This window comes from Mustela putorius, unplaced genomic scaffold (assembly GCF_011764305.1).
Source record: "Mustela putorius furo isolate JIRA1106 unplaced genomic scaffold, ASM1176430v1.1 tig00000832_pilon_pilon_pilon, whole genome shotgun sequence".
Classification (NCBI taxonomy): domain Eukaryota; kingdom Metazoa; phylum Chordata; class Mammalia; order Carnivora; family Mustelidae; genus Mustela; species Mustela putorius.
This window is the reverse complement of record NW_025421491.1, coordinates 2,397,208-2,410,350: the sequence shown is the minus strand read 5'-3', so window position 1 is coordinate 2,410,350 and position 13,143 is coordinate 2,397,208. Positions and strand designations below refer to the sequence as shown.

Sequence of the window (13,143 nt, the reverse complement as noted above, 5' to 3'; positions counted from 1 at the left end):
TATCTTAGCTACAATGAAGAATGCTGCAATGAACATGGAAGCACAGATATCTCTTTGACATTATGATTTCATTTCCTATGGGTATATACCCAGAAGAGGGACTTCTGGATCATATGATAGATCTATTTTTAATCTTTTGAGAAATCCCCATATTGTTTTCTGTAGTGGCTGAGTCAACTTATACTCCCAGTTCTCTTTTCTCCACAACCTTACCAACACTTACCTTCTAACTTTTTGATAAGAGCCGTTCTAACACATGTAAGGTGATAATTCATTATGTTTTGGTTTGTATTTCCCTAATGACTAGTGATGTCGAGCTCCCTTTCATATACTTGAAATAAAAATCCTCACCATATGAGGTGGTGAATAATATGTTAATTAGCTTGACTGTGGTACTCATTTCACAATGTCTACACACATCAAAACATTCTGTTGTACACCTTAAATCTATACACTTTTTATTTGTCAATTAAACCCCCATTAAGCTGAAAAAAAAAATTTAGATTTCTGGACCATACCTCAAATGTACCAAGTCAAAATTCCTAGAGACGAGGCATAATAATTTCCACTTTCTGCAAGTTCCCCAAGTGATTCTCCCACACGCCACAATTTCAGAAACACTGGGGTAAGATATCTCTCTGAGCTCTCTTTAAACACATATTTTATATAACTCCATCATCCTAGAATGATCAAATAGACATCTTCTAGTTTAAATCTGACTCTGTAATTCTTGAAAAAAAAGTCTCTTTTCCTATTCTAATATGCATGTTTGATTAAATTATAATTCTCAACATGAATTAATATGCAGCTGCTAGAAAGTTTCAAACTGGAGATTTTATTGGCTATCACAGTAGTCTACCGGGGAAGAATCTACCAAGTAAATCCTTGAACAAGATGTTTTTTGAATTTTTAAAAAGACATATGTTTTGGGTAAAATATGGTGGAGAAAATACTCTCTTCTAAAGTAATCTCTCCAAATAGCTTTTACATTTTTAGCTACGAGGCAAATTAGAGGCACTATAGACATGTGCAGATATTCAATAAAGGTGCAGGGTTAAGCCAAATCCTGCTATCACCAAGAATATTTGTACTATACATAAAATGTTTTCAACAGGAGGATTGAGACATTTTTGACTTGGCTTATGAAAGGAATATAGCTCTTTTCTCTAAAGGAGCCGGAGAAAGGCTAATGTATCTTCAGAAACTTTATAGTTACTTTTTCCCCATGTTTATGAAAAGTTACTCATATCTTTAAAGAGTAAAACTCACTACCTGGTATGGATTGTACAAAGTTTAAGAAGCTTTCCGTCATTGTTTCTTACCTGTAGTTTCTAAGCTGTAAAATAAATACCATAGGTGTTTTGATATAATGGAATAATCCCTCCCCCTAAAAGACTCTCAAGCTCCCAAAATATGTCTATATCTACTCTATTACTTGAGGCCTCAGAATTTTTTTGTAGGAAACAAGGTATTTTTTTTTCTACATTCTTTCATCCCTGGGAAAGGGAACACAGTGGGTTTCATTTGTACTAATATGGAAATACCTGGGAAAGCCTCCTGATAATGTTGGGTTTCCTTGAGGAGGGGAAGGAGCGGTGAAATGAGAAACATCAAGAACTGAATGGTGCCCCACTGGCCCAAGGATTGGAGGTAAATACCAGAAGTAAAAGATGAAGACAGACTTTTTCCCCCCTCACTAGTAGCTCCCTATTTCCTGTTTATCTCACCAGATCAAGGATTATTTTCTTTCTTATTGCTTCTAAAGCCCACATGAGGAAAACAAATCCATCTCCCTCCCCACTCAATGTAACAGAAACGTGCACACACCAAGAAAAGAAACTCTGCTCAGGTGAGAGTGTTCTGCTGATGGAGACAAGTTTATTGGGAATTCAACGAGCACACCCACAACTTTATCAAGAGTCATGAGCATGGTGAAAAATTCAGAAGAAATACGTCGTTGGGCGTCAAGTTTCTGAAAATGTCTCAAAGAACATCATCCAGGGAAGGCAGCTGGAGGCATCATCGGCTTTTTCAATTGCTTCCTTCTGGACTCTGGAGCTAGGTCTGAGAAGCGGTGACTGGTACGTCATGGAGCAAAGGAGGACTAAAGAAGGAAGTAGAGGAGAGGCGTGGAGGGGTGCCTTTCAGCCTTGGGAGAGACTGTTCTATGCCTCGGCAATTTCAACAGATCAGTAGAGATCAAATGGCCAGTATCTTCTGTAGCCGAAGGCCCCACAGCCATTGTAGCCATAACCGAAGCCATAGCCCACTGGGGAGAAGGTGCTGCCGTAGCCACAGCCCACGCTGTACCCCAGGGGGTATCCATAGCTGCCCCAGTAGCATCCTGGGAAGACGGCACCGGAGAAGTTGTTGCAGTGCATGGTGTCAGGAGTGGAGGGATCAGGTAGCTGGGGAATGTGTCTCCTCTGTGTGATGATTCCCCAGGCTCAGAACCTTCTTTATATACCCTGGTTGTGGGGTGTGGTTAAAAACACGAGGGCCTCATTTTCATTCTTGACACCAATTTTCATTCTTGAGACCACAAAAAGCTCATTAATTTGATCTGCTCTTCTGTTAGATGTCTTTACAGCTGCTTAAGAAAGCTCTCACGTCATAGAATACAAGGACAGGATCCCTTCAAAGTGTGTCCTTCACTAAAGAAGGATTGCAGTGACTTCAAAGCCCTGGGTCCTATAGACCTTGGATAGAATTCTCTGTAAGCAGGTTTTATGAAACCAAGAACTGTTCTGTTAAATCTTATTCAGTTCTCTTGCTCACTGAATTTCCACAACACACAAGGTGGAATTCAATAAATATGTGTTTGAATAAATTAAATGAAGGGATAAACACATAGTGAGTCCAACTAAAACTCGAGGTATTTCTTAGTATTCGCTTGGTTAAAGAATTCTCTTTTTGGTACTGTGTAACACAAATGCCATAGAGCTCATAGGAAAGTCTCCTTTTTATGTTTTCCCTATCGCTAGCTCCTCTGTCTTAAGGACTGGTTTTAAAATGCATCCTTTATTATAATCCCCACATGAACTATATCTAACATCATATTTTGAGACCTCTGCCAGAACTAATAATCTTATCATTGTTTAAAAAAAAAATGGAGTTTGTGGATTAAATTTTTTTAAGACTTATTTATTTATTTTAGAGAGAGAGAGAGAAAGAGAGCACGCATGAGTAGGGGGAGGGACAGATGGAGAGAATCCTGAAGCAGAGTTCATGCTGAGTAGGGAGCGCAGAGCCCAATGTGGAAATCGATTTGGGGCTTGATCTCAGGACCCGGAGATCATGACCTGAGCCAAAACCAAGAGCCAGCCAGGCCACTTAACCAACTGTGCCACCCAGGTGCCCCTTGAAATGAATGGTTAAATAAATATGATTTGTTGATCTGGTACCCTTTTAAAAATAAATATTGAAAACAGCTATAAAGGGGGTACCTGCGTGGCTCAGATGGTTAAGTGTCTGCCTTTGGATCAGGTCATGATTTTGGGCTCCTGGCTTAGCAGGGAGCTTACTCCTCCCTCTCCCTCTGCCTCTCCCCCTGCTCATGCTCTCTCTCTCTCTCTCTCTGTATCTCTGTGTCTCAAATGAATAAACAAAATCTTAAAAAAAAAAAAAAAAGAAGGAAGGAAAATAATAACAAAATAAAAAACAGAAAAACAAATGGCAAGTTTTATTCTGAAATGTGTGTGTGTATATATATATATATATATATATATATATATATATTGCTGGATCTAATAAAAGCAGATTATCTGTCAAATGTGACAATCTTGTGAAGGGCCAGGTGGAATATTAAGTCAACATTTCACTCCTCACACCCCAGGAGTGAGAAGGAAATCCATTCCTCTCTAAATAGAAATTTAGTTCTGAAAACTGGAGTCAAAGAATGGACAAGATTGATCAAAATTACTTTGGGTCATGCAAGATCTAATAAACTATTCCAGACATTTGCACTGAGATTGCCCAGAATGGCACTTGGTAGAAAACTTACAGAATATACAGCAGAAGAGGACACATGGCACAGAAACAGAAAGTCACAGAGCTATAACAATTAATTCTTAGAAGGCCATGGGAAGAATATGTATTACATGCTGGACCCCAAAATTTTGTAGATCCCTGTGTAGGTCCCAGAGGTAGCTTTCCTCCCTATCACCAGCAACTAAGACCTAAATTTCTGGGAGTACAGAGAAGTCACAGGTTGAATCCAAAGGCAAGGTGAGACACCTAGAATAATATAAAACCATGCCAGCATTCTAACCACTAATTGATTAATTACAGGAGAGGCATTTTTGAAAATACACGGTGCTGCGTTACTATCTTTTTGTAAGAACAAAGCGCCATGACCACCTGGGTTGACTCAGCACTTACAATTCAAACACTTCATGTGACTTACAGCTAAATAAGGTCAGGAAATTAAAACTGGATTTGCTCCCTAAAATATAAAGGTATTCAATAGTAGGTCTTCCCCTGATAAAAAAAAAATCACAGAATGATTAACACTATGTCTTACTCTCATCACATTGCTCTGCTCCATAAAGAAAAAAAAAAAAAGTAGCATTATACAGTGGGATGGAAAATATTTGCCAAAGTTCAATTATAATGCTCTTTGAAATGAGTTTTTCCCTCACCTGACTACCCAATCTGGCAAGATGTTAGCTATGCACCTCCATAGCACAATACCCAGCTCTGTATCTGAGCAGTAATGGTAAATAAAAATTAAAATATGCCCTCTTTTTAAAAACTTAGGACCCTGCGGTGCATGGGTGCTCAGGCAGTTAAACAGCTGCCTTCTGCTCAGATCATGATCCTGGGGTCCTGGGATCAAGCCCTGCTTTGTCAATCTCCCTGTTCAGCCAGGAGTCTGCTTCTCCCTCTCTCTCTCTGCCCCTCCCTGCTTCTCGTGTGCTCACTTTCTTTATATCTCTCTCTCTCAAATATATAAATAAAATCTTTTTTAAAATTTTTAAAAATTAAAAAAACCTTAGGCCTTTTTATAGCAAACATCCTGAATTTTCTCTAGAACGTCTACAAAAAAACCCGTGTGTGTCCTCTTTCTTTATGAAGCAGCTGAACAGGAAAAAATAAAACAACAAAAGAAAAGAAAAGAAAAGAATAGAAAAGAAAAGAAAAGAAAGTAATAATAAAATAATAAAATAAAAATGAAAAACAAAAACATAGCTAATAGCTATCTTAATCTTGCATTGGTTCTATGAAAGCTGTATTTTTACATAGGTCTATCTAGGGAAGATCTAGGTTTTGTAAAGCATGAAGTTTATACAATGTTGAGAACCCTCTTTAAGAAAAAGAACATAATATAAAAATATAAAATCAAATACAAAATTAAATATTTGTTGAATGCTAAAAGAAATCAAAAAATTAAACTCTAACAAAAATCATAAATATTACAAAATTCCAAAAGGAGTATTTTTACTACTTAACTGCTTGCTCTACTTCAATAATATTTTTTTCCATCGATTAGCTTCTGACTCCATCATTTCAAACTATTTTCTCTACTATTCATCCTGTACTGAATGCCATGGGGCAAATTCATACTGACATGTGACCTCTTGTCCTACATCTTCAATATCAAAAACTTTGTGTAAATAAGGGGAATAGATGGTAAAGAATTCCTGGAAGCCATCCCCATACAAGAATAGCTCAAAATAGCCTAATGAGACACAGAAATGACTGCAAACCACACTCCAAATCTATTCCCCCATATCCAAATTAAATGTATCTCCCTGTCAACTTGTCCTTAAGCCAAATGCCAGAAGACCCATGGCCCTCCAGAACTTCCCAACATGAGGGAAAGTGTGAGGTAGGGAACCCCTGGTAGAAAGCAAAAAATGTCTAAACCAATTGCAGTAAAAATGTCTTGTTTTTGTGAGTTCCTCAAAAAAACAGGATCATGAGACATGGAGGTTTGATAAAAAGAAAAATATTATATTGTCACATGAAAAATGACTCAGTACTAGACTAATCATTACTGGATACTTATTGGTTTGGATAAAGTTCATGACCCTTTTCTTTTTAATAATATCTTAATATATTATTTAATAAATTACTTGATTTCTCCTTTTGTATTTCTTTGATTTTAAATAATGTCTGACATGAATAAAGATAGAAGAAAGCCCTGCTCTTTGATTTTCTACAAAGGAGCAAGAACCATACTGTGTACAGATCTTAGAAACAGAGTCAATTCCAGCATGCACAGAAAGATAGTTCTTGTCTTGTAAGCATCACAGATAAAGTTTCTAGTTTCAAAATATTATAATTCATTAGTAATGAGAGAAATTACAAGGGAATGTTTTAAATGAGTTTTAAAGTATTTATCTGTGGTTACTCTGTAATACAAAAATGATCTTTCCATTTATCTTTTCAAACGTTTATTCTTAAAGACATTTATTAGACATCTGCTGTGTTTCAGGTATGTTGCTAGGTTGTAGGAATCTGAAGATGAATGAGAAATGGTAATTAAAAGAAAAATGATAAATAAATAAATAAACAAGTTTACCCATTCTACCCTGCAAGTCCATATTGCCTTCTGCAGACTTCAGGGATGATGGAGAGAAGGAACAGGTCTACTTTAACTCAGGGTAGTGGCCATAGAAAGCTTCATTATGGAAAGGATAAATATTTGAACTGGGTCTTAAAAATGGGTGAGTATTGGTTAGATTTGGAGTGTGGTTTGCAGTCATTTCTGTGTCTCATTAGGCTATTTTGAGCTATTCTTGTATGGGGATGGCTTCCAGGAATTCTTTACCATCTATTCCATCCAGAAAGAAGTGTTTTAAAGTCTCAAAGTTGTTAAATACTACAGAGTCTTCCAGGAGTCACAGACAATTCAAAGGGGCCACAGCCATAGTGACAGGAGAATTAATGGAAGCTGGGGCTGAAAAGGTCGGGGGCATGTGAAACTGTACAAGCTGTGGAGGCAAAGGGAACCACTCATGCACTTAGCTAGGGGTGGCAGGCATAATCAGCTTTGCATTTCAGAAAGATGACTGCTCTGTTAGTGTAGAGGATGAATTGGAATGGAGAAATCCTGGAGGTATGTATGAAGATTGGGTTTAAAATTGTATTCACTAGGAATCCTTTTGGCTGCAAGTAACAAAAACCCAGGCTGAAGTCTGCTTAAACAAAAAGAGCTTATTTTCATGATTACTCAAAAGCAAGAACACAGGCCATTCCAGGGCTGCATCTGGGCTTGGCAACGTCAGGGTGCAGAGCTGGCTCACTGGGACCTCTCAGTGCTGTCCCATCGGCTGTGGAATCACTACAGCAGGTGCATCCCTCATATACTTATGCATCAACATCCAAAACCAAGAAGCAAAAGAGAGGATCTCTTCTCCCACAGCTCCTTTGTGTTTACTCTCTCCAATGAATTCTTTTCGCACTTGCCTTACGGCGTATTCCCACTGGCTCCCATACTCTAGAACTGAATCACATCTCATGGTTGGGCTACAGAGGAGGCTGGAAAAGCACGTATCCAGTATTTTCTTCTCCTATAGTGCAAAGTGGTCTCTGCCGACCTAGCAAGAGGGAAAGGAATGGCCATTGGGTTGGTAATCAGTAGAACTGCATGAAAACCATCACACTAAGTTAGGCAAGAGAGGCTGGGAGCCTAAATTCAGGTGACAGTATGAACAAGAGGATGAATTTAAGAATTTTTAGAGAGCTAAATTTAACAATTTTGGACTAACAAACATCTATCATGGTCATCACCCCACAGCCCCACCAGGGAGTCTGACACAAGACATCCATGGAAGACACTGTGGAAGGAAGACCAAAGGGCAGTACTTCCTAATCTTCTTCCCAGATAGCACACACAGTACATTACACATCTTTAGGATGCAGTGAAATAATCAGGTGAGACTCACTGAGAGGAGATAGCCATGCCCCAAACTCAGCCGCCCCAGATCCCGCCCAGATCAGCCGAAGACTGAGACCGGCAGCACCTCTGGCACACCTGTAATTCAGTGCTGAGGTCCTCCAATTAGGCAGGTCTGTAAGGCACTTGGGACAATTAGAGATAATAAAATAGCCTGTAGAGACAACATCTAATTACTGTTACAGGAAGCATATAAAGAGAACTGTCGTGCTTCTAATCATGTAAAGTTATCCCAGAGAAAATGCTCACTCAGACCCTTGATTGTTATTCTCCTAACCATTGCTGTTCAGTTACTACTATCTGACAATCAAATACCATGACCCTCAAAATATGATTTCCCTTCAGTTAATTTACTAACTTGCATACAAAGTTTAATTATTATTGTCTAGGCCCTCTTACTCGGAAATTGTATCTGGTTTTCAGTAAGAAGATAAGATCTATACCCAGGCTGTGAGATATTACTATCTGAATCAATACCCAGGAGCAACCCTTGACATGCACTCATTTGCAAATTCAATCTACTGCCAAGTGTTGTCAATTTTGCCTTCTAAAAGTCTCTTGAATCCATTAATTTCCACCAATCTCCATTTCACTACATCTGTTTGTTTCCTATTACTTCCTAATGCTACGAGTTACCACAAACTTGGTAGCTTAACATAACACGAATTTGGGGCACCAGGTTAAGTGTCTGACCGTGGCTCAGGGCATGATCTTAGGGTCCTGGGATTGAGCCCTGCATCAGGTTCCTCCCGCTCACTGCCCCTCCCCAACTCATGCACTTGCTCCCTCTCAAATAAACAAATAAAATATTTTTTAAAAAAAATTAAAATTAAGAATAAGAAAAACACAAATTTATTGTCTTAAACCTCCTATGGCCAAATGTGTGCAATCAGCAGCAGACATGGCTGGTTCCTTCCAAAGGTTCTGAGGGGTGAACTTGTTTTCTAGCTTTTTCTAGCTTCTATTGAGGCCAGCGGCATTCTTTGATCCATGCCTCCTTTCCTGCCTCCCTCCAATGTCTTGCTTCTCCTATGCTATAGACTGCTATCCTCGTTGCCTCCCTCTTACGAGGATCATATTGAGCCCATCTGGATCATCTAGGATAATTTCCCCAAATAAGGATCCTTAACTTACTCACCTCTGCCTCACTAGCAGAGTGAAGTAGGGAGTCTGATAAGGTAAGGTAAGATAACAAAGTGAACAATTTGGGGGCCCATTTCTCAGCCCGCCATATTACCCAATGCAAGCCATTTATTTATGTACCTGCACTACTATGGTGGCCTCAGAACTAGGCAGGTGACAGCTTCCCCCCTTACAATCTCCTTCCAATAACCAGCATTTACCAAAGGCAGATCTGGTTGTGAGAGACACACATTAAAAATATTTCAATAACTTACGATTGCTTTCAGGATGATCTTTCAAATTTCTCTTTAAACTGACCTAAAAGCCCCCAACTCAGTGTTTAACCCTCACTGTCTTTTAGTGTTTCAAAAGTACCATGTTCCTTCTTGCTCTCGAGACTTGGCACTGGCTATTTATTCTGATGGAATCCTTTTCCGTCTTCGGTCCCACCAACCTCTAGACACCAGCCCAACCACTTCCTTTGCAAGGTCTTTATGCCCTCCCCTGCATTAGCTGAATCCAGCTACAGCATCAGGGCAGACCACCATCTCCCCCACATCTGCAGTACTTTTCACAGTTGTCCCTTAACTTTAGCCGTGTGACTGACAGATGCTTCTCTAACCTGCTAAACGATCAGCAAAAATGATGTCTTTAATCAGCCTTGATTCCTCAGTGCCTAGCTCACTACGAGGCATAGTGCAAGTTTTCAGTAATACCAACTAAGTAAATGAATGAATGAATATTCTAAACATTTGGCCACTGGTGTGCTGGTAAAATTTAGGCAAATTATTTTTCCGGGCCCCAAGCCATTTGACTGTAAAATGAGGTAAGTTGGCTTACTGAAACTCACCACCTCAACCGTGGTATGACTTTCACATCAAAAATTACAAATGACCCAAGATTACCCTGCAGCCTGCACTCGTTGGAATCTGGCCACTATATGATTCCAGTAAAGGCAGTGGTCACACCTTGGGAAATTTGTAGTGTTCCACAGTAAGCTGTCTGAAGATGTATCCTCTTTAACAAAACACAACACTCAAAAGGAGATGAACATGAGTCGTTGAAGGATAAAAAGGAGACACCTTCTTGCCCCGGCTTAATAAACCAGATCTAACGTAACTTACTGTCTTGGGAAACCTTGCTTCCCAGGAGACATTTGGCAATGTCTTGAGTCATTTCTGTTTATCAGGACTGGTGGGAGGCTGTTCAGCCTCTCATGGGTAGGAGTCAAGGTTGCAGCCACAGTTTATAGTGTACAGGGAAACACTACACCTTGAGCTCTCACAGCAAAAAACTATCCAACCCGCAGTGTCCACAGAGCTAAGGTGAAGAAATACCAGACTGAAGTCAAGATTGTAGGCCATCAAATATGGTTGTCAGACAATATACCCCCAAAATGTCACATGACAAGACCAGAACTTGCTGACCAAGTCTTAGGGCTAACTTGAAACATAATTTCAATGCCTTGCGATCTCAGCACTTGTGGGGCTGAGCCCCATTTGTGAGGCCACTTGGTTAATTATCAGAGCAAACGCCTAATTACTGAAGCTTGCTGTTTGATGTAGAACCCGTGATGTGTCCTTAAGAAATAAAGTGACACCCCAGGAATGCCTGGATGTATAATAAGCTCGCTGACTCTGTCAGACACAGCTTGCAGGTGTTTGACAACTGACATGAAAAGTCATGCCAAGGAAGGTATGGTTTTGTTGCCAGCTTTCAGTCACCGGTGGGATAGGAAGGTCATTTTTCGCATCTACTCTCTATTCTCAGTAATGCAAAACAAGGAGCTGATGTCCACTTTTTTGGACACAAAGGGAGAGGTAGAACCAGCAACTGGGAACGTGTGCAAATTGAAATCACGGCACCAACCTGTACAGTGACTTAGTCCAAAGAATGAGATATTTAAAAATTCTGATCTGTTGTGTCCTTCAGGGCTAAACAGCCTCACTGATGATTGGAAGCATGACACTTCAACGTATTTACTCATCGTTGTCCTTAGGGAGGCCTGAGGTTATGTCCTTCTGATGACAAAAATCACGTTTTGCATTACTGCCGCACAATGAAGGATGGCAAGCTTGAGCTACTAGAAGTTATGTCTTCAAAGTCTTTGCTGACCAAAAACTAAATATAGAAATAAATACATTTAAATTTAAAAGTGAGGACCTAGGTCCCAAAGATTTATCTCAAAATTTTAGGCCGCTCATTAGGGAAGCCTTGAAAATTCTGCAGTTGCGACCCAGGGCGTTGGACGCAGAAGCTTCAAAATGGAGATAATGAGACACACTTGTAAAGAGATTACTAAGCGGGAAGGATGACTGGAAAGGGAGGAAGAAAAGAGCAGGACACTCTGCTGTGAATCTTGTTGTCAAAGATAATGTCAGGAGTCTCAGAGGCCAGTCACTACAAAAGGACTGGTGTCTGAGAAATAACAGGGTATTTTTAGAGTTGATTCTCAGCACTTTCAAGAGTCTTACAGAATATCCTAAGAGCTCTCTGCCTGGCAGGCCTTAGAAGCAAAAAATATTTCCATTTATCTAATAGAAATTTATCCTGCTTCAGTTTTAAGTGCTTTTCCTCTACCCACAATGGAAATGAAAAAACATAAACTAGTTTTCCTATAAATAGCAATAAAAATAGAATAAGAACATAAGAAACATCATACATCAAAAACTTTACTTTTTTGCTAAAAATGTTAATACCATTTCATCAATGCTTTAGAAAAATCAAGAGTGAGACATAGGTCCCTCTCTACTTCTTTGGGGTTAGCATCCACAGGACTGGGCCAGTGTTTAAACTTTATGAGCTCATGAATCACCTGAAATGTTGTCAAAGCTCTGAGTACAAAAGAAGCCCACGATTCTGCCTTTTGAAGAAGCTCCCAGGTGATGCCAATGTTGCTTGTCCTCTGACCATATTTCAAGGAGCAAAGGATGAAGCTTTTTCTCTAGGGCTTAAAATCATTATATTAATCCAGCAAATATTTATCAAGCATGTAGAAGACAGCAGTGGTGATAGAAGAGTGAATGAAGCACAGTGTTTGTCCTTAAGGAGCTTACAGCATACACACTCTTGTGAGGGAATCAAAGGATCATAAGAAAGATAATCAGCAGCCCTCACCTCATTAATAATAAACCAGAGCATTCTCCGCATTCATACACAATCTTCAGAACATCAAATCAGACAAGGTCAGTCTGTGACAATGATGGAGTAAGACAAAAACAAGGCCACTCTGTAATCATGTCCAAGAACAGATGGAAACAGGAACACTATTCAAACCCAACATGACTAGGCATCATTGCCAGTGACTGTGGCCTCTTGACCAATAACACCTTTAGCCTTATTCCACCTCCTGGGTAAAAATGATTAAAACACCCAGTCATAGAATTAGGCCTGCTTCCTGACAGTACCTCTGGGAAGCAGAATAATGGTCCCGCAAAGACATTGCCATCCTAATTCTGGAACCTGTGAATCTATTATACTATGTGGCAAAGGGGAATGAAGGTTGCTAACCACTGGCTTCGAAGACAGGAGATTACCCTGGATTATCTGGGTAGGCCCACTGTCATCGAAAGGGAAGGAGGAAGGTAGGAAGGTCAGAGTCAGAACAAGGAGAGAGATTTAAAGATGTTATGCTACTGTCCTTGAAGATGAAGGAAGGGGACACAAACCAAAGGACTGGGGGCAAGCCTTTAGAATCTGGAAAAGGTTAGGAAATCGATTGAATACAGTCCTACCAACACCTTGCTTTGAGCCCAGTAAAACCCATTTCGAATTTCTGACATCGAAACTGTAAGAGTATATTTGTGTAATTTTAAGCCATTAAGTTTGTGGCAATTTGTTACAGATGGTATCCAATATGGAAATGACCACTGCCCTCCATTAGTCCTTTCCAGAATTACCCCATTCAAGCCCAAATCTTAGAACAAACCCCTTCCCAATCCCCCTTATTGAGAAATCCTGCAATTTCTCATCTTACATTATTTCTGCTCTTGGAACAACTTGATGAACCTAACTTTGACGACGGGTGTGTTCCTGGTGGTCTTGGTTGGTGGACTTTGGCAGGGCAGTGTGAACAGGATGATATTAAAGTAAAGAGAGGTGGGGCTTTCCAACTGGAG

The 13,143-nt window shown here is 39.7% G+C and overlaps 1 protein-coding gene across 1 annotated transcript; it reads right to left on the bottom strand.

Moving 5' to 3' along the window:
* Positions 1-1,866: 1,866 nt before the first annotated feature.
* Positions 1,867-2,411, bottom strand: LOC123393396 (keratin-associated protein 8-1). Its single transcript, XM_045085194.1, has one exon. The coding sequence runs from the start codon at positions 2,379-2,381 to the stop codon at positions 2,190-2,192; it is 192 nt and encodes a 63-aa protein (XP_044941129.1). The 5' UTR covers positions 2,382-2,411; the 3' UTR covers positions 1,867-2,189.
* Between the last annotated feature and the right edge of the window lie 10,732 nt (positions 2,412-13,143).

Coding starts and splice junctions, on each gene's coding strand:
- LOC123393396 (XM_045085194.1), bottom strand. CDS start 2,381: ATGCACTGCAACAACTTCTCCGGTGCCGTCTTCCCAGGATGCTACTGG.